The sequence below is a fragment of the Vulpes vulpes genome, chromosome 5 (assembly GCF_048418805.1).
Source record: "Vulpes vulpes isolate BD-2025 chromosome 5, VulVul3, whole genome shotgun sequence".
Taxonomy (NCBI): Eukaryota; Metazoa; Chordata; class Mammalia; order Carnivora; family Canidae; genus Vulpes; species Vulpes vulpes.
Genome location: NC_132784.1, coordinates 63463053 through 63475342, shown reverse-complemented (window position 1 = coordinate 63475342; position 12290 = coordinate 63463053). Strand labels below are relative to the sequence as shown.

Genomic DNA, 12290 nt, shown 5'->3' with positions numbered 1-12290 from the left:
AACTCACCCATTATGGTCACTGTGGATCATCTGAGTTCCCGCTGAGAGCAAAGGCCCACAGGGCCATACTGGATCTCCAGCAGCTGGAACTGGGTCTGGCTCCTATAGTGGGTGCTCAATTAAATGGTTGTTGAATGAGGGATGCCTGGGTGGCTCAGCGCTTGAGCATCTGCCTTTGGCTCCAGGTGTGATCCTGGAGTCCTGGGATTGAGTCCCACATCAAGCTCCCTGCATGGAGCCTGCTTCTCCCTCTGCCTGTGTCTCTGCCTTTCACTCCATGTCTCTCATGAATAAATAAATAAAATCTTTAAAAAAAAAAATGGTTGTTGAATGAATGAAAAAAACTACAGAAAGGCAGGGTGGCCTTATGTGTTACGTGAAGGACTTGCTGGGGAGGGCAGTGGGAGCCTCTGAGGTTTTAGGCAGGGCAGGGAGTGGCTCATGGATGGCCAGGCAGGACCTCACTCTGGGAGGTCAAAGGGCATCTGCTCTTGCCAGACTGAGTAGGGAGGTCTAGAGAGGGGTCCTCCAGCCCCCCTTCCGGCAGCACTGAGGTGGGGAGAGGAGACTGGAGCAGGTCCCAAGGGCTGCCTGTCTGATACAGAGATGGATGGGGCAGGCAAGGACCCAGGAGGAAGTGGGCCTGGAGTCTAGCCTTTTAACGCCACCCAAGATTTATGGAGCAACTGCGAGTGCTCACTGGGGCTGTCACTCTGCTAATGTCATTGGAACAAGGTGGAGGTGGCAGGGAGGGGACAGTGGTAGCAGTGAGGCTGGGGCTGTCTGCTGCCTGCCTAGGGCTGGAATAGAGATGGCCCCAGACCTCTGAGATGTCCTCCGCCCTCATGTCTGCCACCTGTGCCCCCTACCACCTGTTGGTCCCTCCAGCCTTACCACTCCCATTCCCTGCCAGCTGCCTGGGTGGGAGCCACAGGCAGGAGCAGCCTGAGACTCGGTGGCCCAGGTCCCCATCCGGGTCTACTCAGACTGAGCTCTGTCTTCCCATGGGGTCACCTGAGGTTTCTCTCTCTTTTCCTGAGTCCAACCCCACAGAGGTTCAGGCCTCTACCCACTCCCTACCCTCCTATCACCACCCATCCACTTACCCCCCACCTCTCCACCTATCCCCTCTACTCATCCATCTGCCCTCCATTCATCTATCTAACCCCTACCCCTCTCTCTACCCCTCCACCCATATACTCCTCCCACACCCATCCATCTACTCCTTTACCCATCCTCCTTCCTTCCCCATCCAACAATGTACCTCCCACCCACCCATCCATCCATCTCCCCTTCACCCACCTATCACCTACCCACCCCCCATCCATGCATCAGCCAGGAGTGGCCTGCCCCAGCCACTGTAAGCTGTGCTGACCCTTACCTGCTCTATAGCTTTTTCCATAGCACTGATCCCCTTTTCGTGGACTTGTATTCTGTTTATTCCTGTTGCTTGTCTCCCCACTAGAGTGCACTAGAATGCACTCTCCTCAGGGACCGGTTCTAGGGCTTTCCAAGCCGGTTTATGGGGTGGGTGGATTGTTGCACCCTCTGTATGCGGGGCACTGCCTGGAGATCTGGCACACAGGTCCAACAGCCCTGCACTGGGGGTGGGGGAGGGACCGCAGGCAGTAATGGGGGGCAGGGTTGCGGGGAGGGCAGCTATGGCTCAGAAGGAGGCCTGGGGGGATGCCTGGGTGGCTCAGCGGTTGAGCATCTGCCTTTGGCCCCGGGCATGATTCTGGGATCCAGGATGGAGTCCCACATCTGGCTCCCTGCAGGAGCCTGCTTCTCCCTCTGCCTATGTCTCTGCCTCTCTCTGTGTGTGTCTCTCATGAGTAAATAAATAAAACTTAAAAAAAAAAAAAAAAAAAGAAGGAGGCCTGGGGCCCAACCTGCAGGGCATTGATGAAGCAGCCCAGGGGATCCCTGGGTGGCGCAGTGGTTTGGTGCCTGCCTTTGGCTCAGGGCGCGATCCTGGAGACCCGGGATCGAATCCCACATCGGGCTCCCGGTGCATGGAGCCTGCTTCTCCCTCTGCCTGTGTCTCTGCCTCTCTCTCTCTCTCTTTGACTATCATAAATAAATAAAAATTAAAAAAAAAAAAAAAAAAAAAGAAGCAGCCCAGTTAGTTGTTAGATGAGTGTGAGTGTGTGTGTGGTGGTTCCAGGTGCAAGGGGATTGCGACCCCTCAGGAGCAGGAAAGGGAGTCAGTCTGTGGCAACCCTGCCCTCAGTGAGAGCCCCATGGGCTACTGGGGCCAAAAGCACTTAATCCAACGAGTCCAGGACTCTTGGGCCAGTCTCACTGTAGGGCTGGGCCCCCACTGGGCCCCGGGGCCAGGGTAGGTGGTTCTGGCCACACAGTGAGTCTCTGGGAAGCCCCCCTCCTCCCCCTCCCCTTCATCCCTCCCCAGGGCTCCCTCTGAGCGTGGGCAATGGTGGGGACTCAGGACTGGCTCTGCCCTCAAAGAGACCCAGTCTGGTAGGAGGCTGCCCAGCAAAAGGGACATCTGACTCCAGCCCTGAAGGATGAATAGGAGTTCAACGGGTGCAGAGGGAGAGAGGGATAGAGAGGCCTGGCAGGTGGAGGGTGCTGGGGGAGATGGGGTGGGGACCCGATGGGCTGGAACTGCCTCCCCGCTAGACCCCCAGATCCAGAGATGGGGGGGCACCCTGCTCATCTGCCTCCCTCCTACCTGCTGGAGAGACTTTCACTGGCTCCATAGACATTTTTTTAAAGGCAGGCCCTGCTCCCATTATATGGTAAGAAGGGAGGCGGGCCCTAAATCAGGATGGGGATCGACAGGGCCCTGACTCGTGTCTCTCCTGTTTATTAGGACTGAAATGTTTACTCGGCGATAAGGAGTCAGCTTTCTCGTGGAGCTTTGTGCGCTCTTTTTCAATTACCCCTCGTCTTTCTCTGCCACTTTTGCACTAAAGGGATAATAAATGTATCGGAGCGTTTCAATTATTCATCTAAATCATGACTGCGCCTGCCATGGCCAAGCTTTAGTGACAGATTAATTCAGGGCCGCCTTCGGCTCACGCGGCCACCTTCCCCGCTTGCAGGGCCGGCTCCCCAAGGGCCTGTCCCGAGGGCTGGGCGGGCTGGGGTCAGGCAGGGCCGGAGCCAGGTCCTCTCCACGCCCCCTGCCCCAGGCCCACAGCCCGCCCTGCGCCCCCGCTCCCCTGCCCAGGCCCAGGGTATCTCCTACCTGAGAGAGGCCAGGGTGGTGCGGCTTCTGCCACAGCCCTCACCTGGCACAGGGCCTTTGCACGTGCTGCTCCTGGGCCCAAGGCTCCCCTGCCCTCCCCCCGCCACCACCCTGCCTAGTTCCCTCCCTGGCAGAGCAGCCCCCCAACCATCACCCCTCCTGCTGTGTTAGCTGAGGACTCGCCATGCTCTGCCACTGTCCTGAGTGCTGGCACCCAGCGGGCCCTGCCCCTCGTGGGCTGGCATTCTGTCACCATGATGGCCACACTCCCGTCTGTGAGGTTATCTAAGTACCAGCCGCCTCCCCCATCAGACTACCCTCCCGCCAGTCATGCACAGGGTGTCTGTCTGTCCATCTCCTGGTCACAGGTGCTCATGGAACCTGTTTGTGGGCCAGCTCTGCCCAGGGGCCCTTGTTCCCCTGGCCCGAGCACCTATGTGTGTGTGTTGCACGCCTGCCCTGGCCTGCCACGGTGGACCCTCGGCTGGAGCAGACCCCGTGGTGCTTGGCCCACCCTCGCCTCCCCTCCCCTCCCCTCCCTCCCTCCCCACACAGATCCAAGGCCCTGGTGAGGGCTGTGGCACCACCCCCTTTCCTTTCTCCTTCTGTCTCTCACTTTTTCTTTCTGTCTGTGTCCATCTCTGTCTCTCTCTGCCTCTGCTCTGTCTCTCCCACCTGCACAGCATTTCTGGGCTGCTCCCCAATTCTCTCACTCAGGTACCCACTCTTTGTTTCTCCTTCTCCCATTGTCTCCCCCCCCCCCCTCCTGATCTCCGAACCCTCCTCTGCTCAGAGCCCGGCAGGCCTGGGGCATCAGCAAAGCCTCGGAAACATCCAGGCCTCCTCTTGTGCCCAGTGGCTGTTGGTGGCCGCAGCCAAGGCTGGGCTCAGCGGACAGCCTGGGCTGGGCTCGGGGGAAGCAGCAGCCCCAGGGCCGAGCACCCAGTCCCCAAGCTAGTCTAGAGCCCCACTGTGTGCCAAGGGGAGGAGGAGCAGGGTAGGCTGTGCAGGGGAGGGGGCCTCTAGGCTGAGCTGAGCAGACAGGGCAGGAGCATCTGGTGGGGAATAGCAAAGCCCCCCCCCCCCCCAGCCCCCTGCACACCCAGGTCCCAGGCCACAGCATCCCTGCTCAAATCTCCCCCGGCAGCAGCAGCAGCAGCAGCAGCAGCAACAGAAGCATCTCTAGCTTCCTCCACCACTTCTGCAGATGCAGCCTCCCCTTCCCTTCCCCCTCCTTGCCCTCTGCCTCCCCCCAGCCCACTCCAACTATCCCTGTGGCCCCCCAGTCCTGGCCTGAGCCCTCCTCCCCCAGCTTCCTGAAGCCACAGCGTTTTCTTAGAGCCCATTCAGGCTCTGTTCCGATGCCACCTCCTCAGGGGAGCCTTCCCAGCTGCGAAACAAGGCCCACTGACTCCCACCTCCCTTCCCTGGTGTCCAGCTATGTTTTCTCCCACCTCATGGCTTGCAGAACCGAGGCAAAGCCCCACCACCCTGCAGCCCCCCCTCCCCGCCAACTGCGCAGGTGGGAGAGATGCAGAGGCCTGGCATCTAAGGTGGGGACTGGAGGGAACCCCAGCCTTGCTTGGGCTGGAAGATTTTATTTCATGGACTTGTGGGAGTCATGGGAGGCTTTAAGAGCAAGGGAATGAGGTTTCCTCCCCTAAGGAAAGGCCCTGACCTCCCTGCCCTCGCTCAGCTGGTGATGGCGGTGCGAGCAGCTATCCTGAGCACCCGGGCCTCGGAGCCAGGCGTCCTGGAGCCTCTCCTGCAGGATCCTGGGTACCGTCACCACAGCACCCTGGGGTGTACCATCAACATTTCCATTTTGCAGATTACAAAACTGAGGCACCAAGCCCCTGGAGGGAACTGTGCTCCCCACCCCTACCCCGCACAGGCCCTGGGAGGGACAAGGGTCTCAGGCCTCTGGTGGGGCTCTAGCCTAGGGCCCTCGGGCCCGCACCCCACCCACAGCAGGCAAGATGCCGCCAGGCCCCTGCCTGCAGCTGCCATGGGGATTTTTAATAACGGGAGTGATTTTTGCATGATGAATGAGGCGCTGCCATTGTGTACATAATGAAGCCCTAATGTTTTCAAATCCCCATTTAAGGAGTTGATCTCACCCCGTAATGAATTTCACATCACATCGTGGAGTTGTTGTCCATCCATCTCCTCCCTGGGGTGCCCACCTGCCTTGGCACTGCTAGGGTGGGCTCTGTCTCCCCCAGTAGGGTGAGCCTCACAGAGCTGGGGCTAGCACCAGTTTGGTGATTGCGCAAGTGACTGGGAGGGTGTGGGCAGAGGTCAAAGGTGGTCCTAGCAAAGGGGCACCCCGTGAGGTTGAGCCTCCCAAGGCTCAACTGGGGCCAGGGAGGAGACCGGAGAGCAGAGGTGGGAGTGTAGAGTGGACAGAGGGAGAAGGGGGCACGAGGTCGCTGGGGTGGGTCATCCTATCTGGGCTTCATGACCGGGCTTGTCTTCTACAGGATTCAGGGCTTGGAGGCCTCCCAGTGGCTTAGGCATCTGCCCCGACCTAGCTGGTACCCTCTTGGGGACTCAGTTTCCCCATCCTACTAGTGGGGCCAGGCCCCTCTCATCCCTGGCATTTGGGATCTCTCTGCAGGGGGGCTGAGGCCCAGGCAACAGCTGCAGGCAATACCAGGGTGGCTGGGGTGGGGGGCCTCTCGCCAGGCTGGGCTGCCAGCCCTGGGACGTGCAGGGGGAGAGGTCTGGGCAGAGAGTGGTCTCTGGGGCCCACACCCAGGAGCCTTCCTGCGCTCAGGAGGTGCACCCTTCTCCCAGCCCCCTCAGGCTTCAAGCTCACCCCCTGCCGCCCCAGCCCTGTCTGCCCAGGGCTTTCTCAGTGACATCTCCACCGGGTGGTGGCAGCATTTCTGTCCCTCAGGCAAAGGAGGCCCCCAAGAACCTGACGGCTGAGCTGCCATCTGCCTACAGAGGCGGTGACTGTGCCTTGGTCTCCCCATCGAAAACAGGTGACATGGGGGACAGTATGATAAAGTGCAGTGTCTCACTGAGTGTTCACGCCAAATGGGGAGGGAGGTGCCATTACTCTGTAGAGGTGGGACAGGGAGGGGGAGTTGCCCAAAGCCACCTGCAGGCTTATAGGCGGGATTTCCAGGGAAAGAAATCCCAGAGGGGGCACATGGGGTTGGGGCGGATGAGACCCACAGGGTGGCAGAGGGTGATGGGGAAGTGGGGGGATGGGGGCCAGGCCCAGCGCCCCTTAGGGTCTCTTGCCCCCTGGCAGGGACACAGCAGCCCCCCTCTCCCCCAGGCCACCGGCATCCTCTTGTTCCTGTAAATAATTAATTAGTCCCTGCTTGCTTGTTTGTTTAGCATGAGGAATGCTCCCCTACTGAGACGCATTTATTGCTGAATAAATTTAAATATCTAATCTTCCCTTCATGAATATTACAGCACCCTAATAGCGGCCAACATATCATCAGCGCCTTGGCAAATGGCCCCCATAGGAGCCTGCCTGCCGCCCGCCTTTGCCAGCGCTGAGAGGGCCTGACTCCAGCCCCTGCCCTGTCTGGGTGTCCTCCTGACCCCCCAAGCTCCTAGGAAGGGGTGGTGTGTGAGCTGAGGCCCCCCCAAGCCCCCGTGAAGTGTAGAGGCTGCAGCAGGAGGAGGGCCGCAGGGGACTCTGCAGCAGCGTGCCTGACCTTATTTAGGGGGAGAGCCTAGACCAGGATAGAGGACAGACAGGGTCCCCAGGGCGGAGGACAGACAGGGTCTCCAGGCAGGAGCAGCATCTGACACACTCAGGCCGTGACAGAAGAGGTCAAGGAGGCAGACAGTCTCCCAGGCAGCCTTGCTGGACAGGACAGAGGTGGCTGGTGGTCTCTGCGTGGGAGCTGCTGAACAGTCACATGGGATGAGGGACCCCAGCTCCCTGGGCAACCAGAGTCCCCAGGGTCCATCTGCCCGGAGGGCAGTGAGTTGAGGCAGAGAGGGGGACATGAGCCCTGCTGCAAGGAAGAGGGGTGTGCAGACCGCAGGACAGGTTTGGAGTTTGGGCAAGGAGGGAGGGGAAGCCAGCCAGCAGGGTGAAGGGAGGTTGTGGGGAGAGAAAGCCTTCTATGGTCCTAGAGGAAGTAGAGCAGTCCAGCTGTGTGACCCTGGGCAAGTCTTTCATCTTCTCTGTGGCTCGATGTCTTTTTCTATAAAGCAGGGAAATTTGTAACACCCCCCAGGGTGGCTGGGAGGACCGACAAGGGGGAGTGTGACCCGCTTAGCGCCCAGCAGGGCCCCACAAGAGGCTGCACAGGCTGGAACTCCTGAGCCCCAGCCCAGCTGGGAGCCTGAAGGGGACCGGGCAGGGGCTGAGGAAGGACGCAGAGCAGCCCTTAGGGCAGTCTTCCAGGGAAGGGTTCCTTCGGCCCCATCAGAGAGACATCTGAAGAAGGTGCCACCGACCCACCAACGGGGATCAGCCTCCCCCGGAGGGACTCCAGGGTGCAGGGGTTGAGTTGGAGGCTTGAGGTTTGTTTGGATATGGCTAAAGGTCCCAGGGAGGGCATCGAGGGTAAACTGGTATGAACTGAGGTCACCACCATCCCACCAGGCAGCCCCAGGGTCATGTGGATGAGACCCCAGGCAGCCTCCTCCTGTGGGTTCCAGGGTTCAGCTTACCCCACCTTAGAGCCAGGACATAGCCAAGGGAGCTGAGCCAGGAGAGCTGCCGTTCCTCCGGGCAGACAGGTAGCCCTTTGACCTGTGGTAGCCCTTTGACGTGTGGCTAAGGACAGCAGGCTGAGGGTCCCTTCTGGCACTGAGATGTTAGAGCGACAAGGCCGGTGTGTGGAGAGGAAGGGGGCCAGGCCATACTTGGTCCTGATGGGGAGAGGGGTGGGGCAGGGGTGGGGCCCAGGGCCTGCCCCTCATCTCTGCCTCCGCGGAACAGATCCCCCAGGTCCCCCAGGCACTTGCATGGCAGTCCCGAGCCCTGGCCCTGGCCTGGATGCTGGCGGGGGTGCTCCGGCTTCTGCTGGCTTGGATCCCCTCCTCCCCCTCATGCCCCTGGGTCAGCCCCAAAGGCCTGGCCGCAGGCCTGTCCACCTCTGCAGGAAACATTAAGTCCCGGAAACACAGATCTTGCTGAGCTCCACTTCCGCACAGCATCCATGGCAGGCCAAGGTTGTCTGCAGGGTGGACGGCACCCGGAGATGGCAGGCAGCTGGGTCCAAATGGCTGACAGCACTGGGGCAGGGCCCAGAGACCCCGGGAGAGCCAGCTCACACCCATTCCCGCATATGCCTGGATACCCGCCTCCCCTCACAGTCCCAGGTGTACACGTGGAGCACATCCTCCCACTACCACGCTGTCCTAACAGCCTATACACACATCGCTTTCACCCACACCAGGCACTGGCTTAAGCACCTTACAGAAATTAACTCAATCCTTCCAAAAGCCCTATGAGATGAATGTCTACTATTAGCCCATTTTATAGATGGGGCAGTTGAGGCCCAGAGAGGTTAAGTGATATGCTCTAGGTCGCACATCTGTGACTGGCACAGCTGGGACTTGGGTCCAGGCTGCCCAGCTCCCCAGCCCCCGCTGTCACACACGGTGCCTGGAATAGACATGCTCGCTGCACATGGACACTGCACGCTTGCTCCAGGCTGCACACCCATGAGTGGCACCTGGACAGGTAGCTCAGTGGCCCTGCCTTGGGTCCCAGTCTTGCCCCCTCCCCACCGGCCACAGCTGCCCTTACCCTTCCCTGCATAGGAGAGGAGGGTAGGACCCAGCCCCAGAGTCCTCCCAGGGCTCCCCTAGTTCCTCCACCCCATCCATCCCACCCCTGGGATGCTCTAGGAAATCGCCTGGTGCCAGCTCCAAGTGAAGTCACAAAATTAGGTTTAATTGGGCCCCACGGGGCACAAGAGAAAAGAGAAGAGGGGGTGGGCCAGCTGGTGTCCCTGGACTTGTGCCAAGACATTGGGGCTGGGGCTGTGATTGAAGAGGAAGGGCCTTGGTTTGCGCATCTGCAAAATGGAGAAATGGGTTTTTTTCCGTGCCGCTGGGCATTGGGAACACCGGTGGGTTGCTGGTGCCCCAGGAGCTCAGGGCGCAGGCTGCGGTGCCATCGGGGCTACGGAGCTGCCAGAGGCGGTCACTTTCTCCCCGCCAGGGTGTACTCCCCTGAGGAGGGGTCCCTGTCGCTATTTCCAGATGAGCCGTAGCCACTGGGGGGCGGGGGGGGGGGGGCGGGGAAGGACCAGAGCCGAGCCCCGCCTTTCCCGCGTGGGCCTCTCGGGCTGCTGCGCCTGGGTGAGATGGGGCCGGAGGCGCAGCTCCTCCGCGCTCCCGCCGCGCCCGAGGTGTTTATGGGGCCCGCGTCCCCAGGGTTGCCGCCGAGGCCCCGGAGCCGCTCTCGGGTAAACAAGCCCGGGGCCGCCGCAATTAAGCCGGAGGCGCTAACCAGGCAGCTAACGAGCAGGGGGCGCGCCCTGATCCGCCTGCGTGGCCCGGATCTACCTGTCCGCGGGGAGCGCGGAAGCGGCTGGGAGACCCGGGCGCCGGGCCCGGACCGCGTCTGCCACTTGTAATCGGGTGACCCCAGTTTCTTCATCTGTAAAGTGGGTCCTCGGGTTTGCGGCGGCGTGGAGCGGCCTTGCCTTGGGCTGGGTGCGCGCTGCCAGTCGGCGCCCCCAGGCCTCTCGGGTGCGGGCGCCCACCGGTCGCGGGCCCCGCGGCGCGTCCGGGCGGGAGCCGGGAGGGAGACCTTCCCCCGGGCCGGGCTGGGGTGGCGGACTCCGCCTGGCGGAGCCACCCGGGCCCCCACCCCGCGCGCGCCCCTGCAGCGCGGCGGGGAACGAGCAGGGCGGGCCCGGCGCGCCCCCTGCCGGCTGCCCCGCGCCGCCTCCCTCCCGGCCCGCTGCGGCCGCCCCGCGCCTGGGCTCCTGCAGCCGTGGACCCGTAGGGCCGGCGGGCGCTCCGAGAGGCTGGAGGCCCGCGAGTCGTGGCACGGCCGAGGGGCTTGGGAGTATTCTGTGCCTGGGCCTCCGCCTTCCCTTCCGTAAAATGGGCTCAGGCGAGACGTGGGGAGCCCCCAGCTCACTGCCCCCTGCCCTGCAGTGGACGGCTGCATCCACCGGGCCGCCGGACCCCTGCTCACCGACGAGTGCCGGACCCTGCAGAGCTGCGAGACCGGCAAGGCCAAGATCACCGGCGGCTACCGGCTGCCGGCCAAGTGTGAGTTCCGCCCCGCCCTCCCGGCGGGGCGCAGACAGGGCACCTTGTGTAATTGCGGGGAGAGGGGAGCAGCCCCCACTGAACTGCTGGAGGCCTCGTCAGGGGTCACCTCTTAACCTTAGTGCTGGGAGCCGGCCGCTCCACGCGTGCTCCGGAAGCAGGCGGCGGAAGGGCCAGAGCCCAGGGGGCAGAGCCTTCGCTCACCCGCTCCGCCCCGCTCTCAGCGGGGTCCATTCGGATGTGGGGAGCGGGGCCCCGCGGACCTGCCTGTCTCTGTGGAGGACCTCTTTGGAGCTCGAGGGCACACCTGTGTCCCACATGGATGGGGGTCCTCCCCGGGGACTCTCAACTTAGGGAGGGCCCAGGCCGGCAAGGGGAGAAAACCTCTGAGCCCCTGGAGATCCCGGCCGGCCTGACCCGTCGCCTCCGCAGATGTCATCCACACGGTGGGACCCATCGCCCACGGAGAGCCCAGCGCCAGCCAGGCCACCGAGCTCCGCAGCTGCTACCTGAGCAGCCTCGACCTGCTGCTGGAGCACCGGCTCCGCTCCGCGGTGAGGGGGGGCGGGGCGCCATGCGGCGGGGTGGGGCGGCCGGGAGCCGGGAGCAAGGCTCTCCGGGAGGGCGGTGGGCGAGGAGCGACTCGGTCCTCAATTCTCTCCCACCTTCGCCCCCGCCCCAGGCTTTCCCCTGCATCTCCACCGGCGTGTTTGGTGAGTTGCGGGTGGGGTGAGGGGTGGGGCCTAGAAGGGGGCGGGACCGGACTAGGAAGTGGGTGAGCCCAGATGCGGGGAGGGGCCCGGGCGGGTGGGGCAAGAGGTGGGGCTGAACCGGGCAGGTGGAGTTGGGCGGGTCCCCGGGCGGCGAGGTTGGGGGGCCAGAGGCCGGGCTCAGGGGGCTCAGTCCCGCTCGGCTGGGTCTCCAGGCTACCCCAGTGAGGCGGCGGCGGAGGTAGTGTTGGCCGCGCTGCGCGAGTGGCTGGAGCAACACAAGGACAAGGTGAGTCCTGGGCCGTCAAGGAGATCAGACAGGGGTGAGGGGGTAGGGCGCACCCAGGTTCCGCTGACCAGCCGGGTCTCTGGCCGCACCAGCCCTCGGTGCATCCTTTCCTTCCCTTGGGACCTGTTTACTCGTCTGAGCCTAGCGTGTCCAGCCGGGGCGGTGGAGTGCACACCATGAACCCCTTCTGTGAAGGGTCTATGGCCCCTCCGCCCCCCGTCCCCAGTCAGACAGGTGAAAACCTGCCCAGGTGGGGGTAGCGGTAAGATGAGGCAGCCAGGTTGTGGGTGAGCCCTGCCCAGGCTAAGCAGGCCCCGGCGCAGGTGGACCGGCTCATCATCTGCGTGTTCCTGGAGAAGGACGAAAGCATCTACCTACAGCGGCTCCCCCACTACTTCCCAGTGGGTAAGCACCCCCCGGTGCCCGCGCTGGGTCAGCCCTGCCCCTCCCCCACCCACCCAAGGGCAGGCTCTCACTGTCCTCTGCCTTCCAGCCTGACGGCACCGCTGCCCACCCTGCCCAGGACTGGTAAGCAGGGCCTGACCTGCCACATGGCTGCCCACTAACCGGCCCACTAACACACCGGCTCACCCCCACGCAGGAAAGCCAAGAGGGGAGGCTGGGGGAAACCCACCAGCCACACTCTCTAACTCTTCCCCTCTGCCCACAGACTCCCCTGGGCCTACAGGACCTCGCTCTCAGCTCTAAGAGGTCCCCGAAGCCTGCATCTGGGCCTGGGCACCCTGTTCCTTCCCTCAGCCCCCTGCCCTCAGGAGCCTCCTAATAAAGACCACCCTTGTTGCAGCGACTACCGTCTAAGTGCTGGCTGGGGAAGGACGTGGCAGCCCAGGGGTGTGGA

General features: G+C 62.6%; 1 protein-coding gene across 1 annotated transcript in view; it reads left to right on the top strand.

The window, feature by feature from the left end:
• Positions 1-12240, top strand: part of MACROD1 (mono-ADP ribosylhydrolase 1) — a 152746-nt gene extending 140506 nt beyond the window's left edge. The window contains 6 exon segments of the mRNA XM_026004588.2: positions 10316-10432; positions 10865-10986; positions 11115-11145; positions 11358-11431; positions 11755-11836; positions 12102-12240. Coding sequence (XP_025860373.2) covers positions 10316-10432; positions 10865-10986; positions 11115-11145; positions 11358-11431; positions 11755-11836; positions 12102-12139 — 464 coding nt within the window. The 3' untranslated portion in view covers positions 12140-12240.
• The last annotated feature ends 50 nt before the right edge of the window (positions 12241-12290 follow it).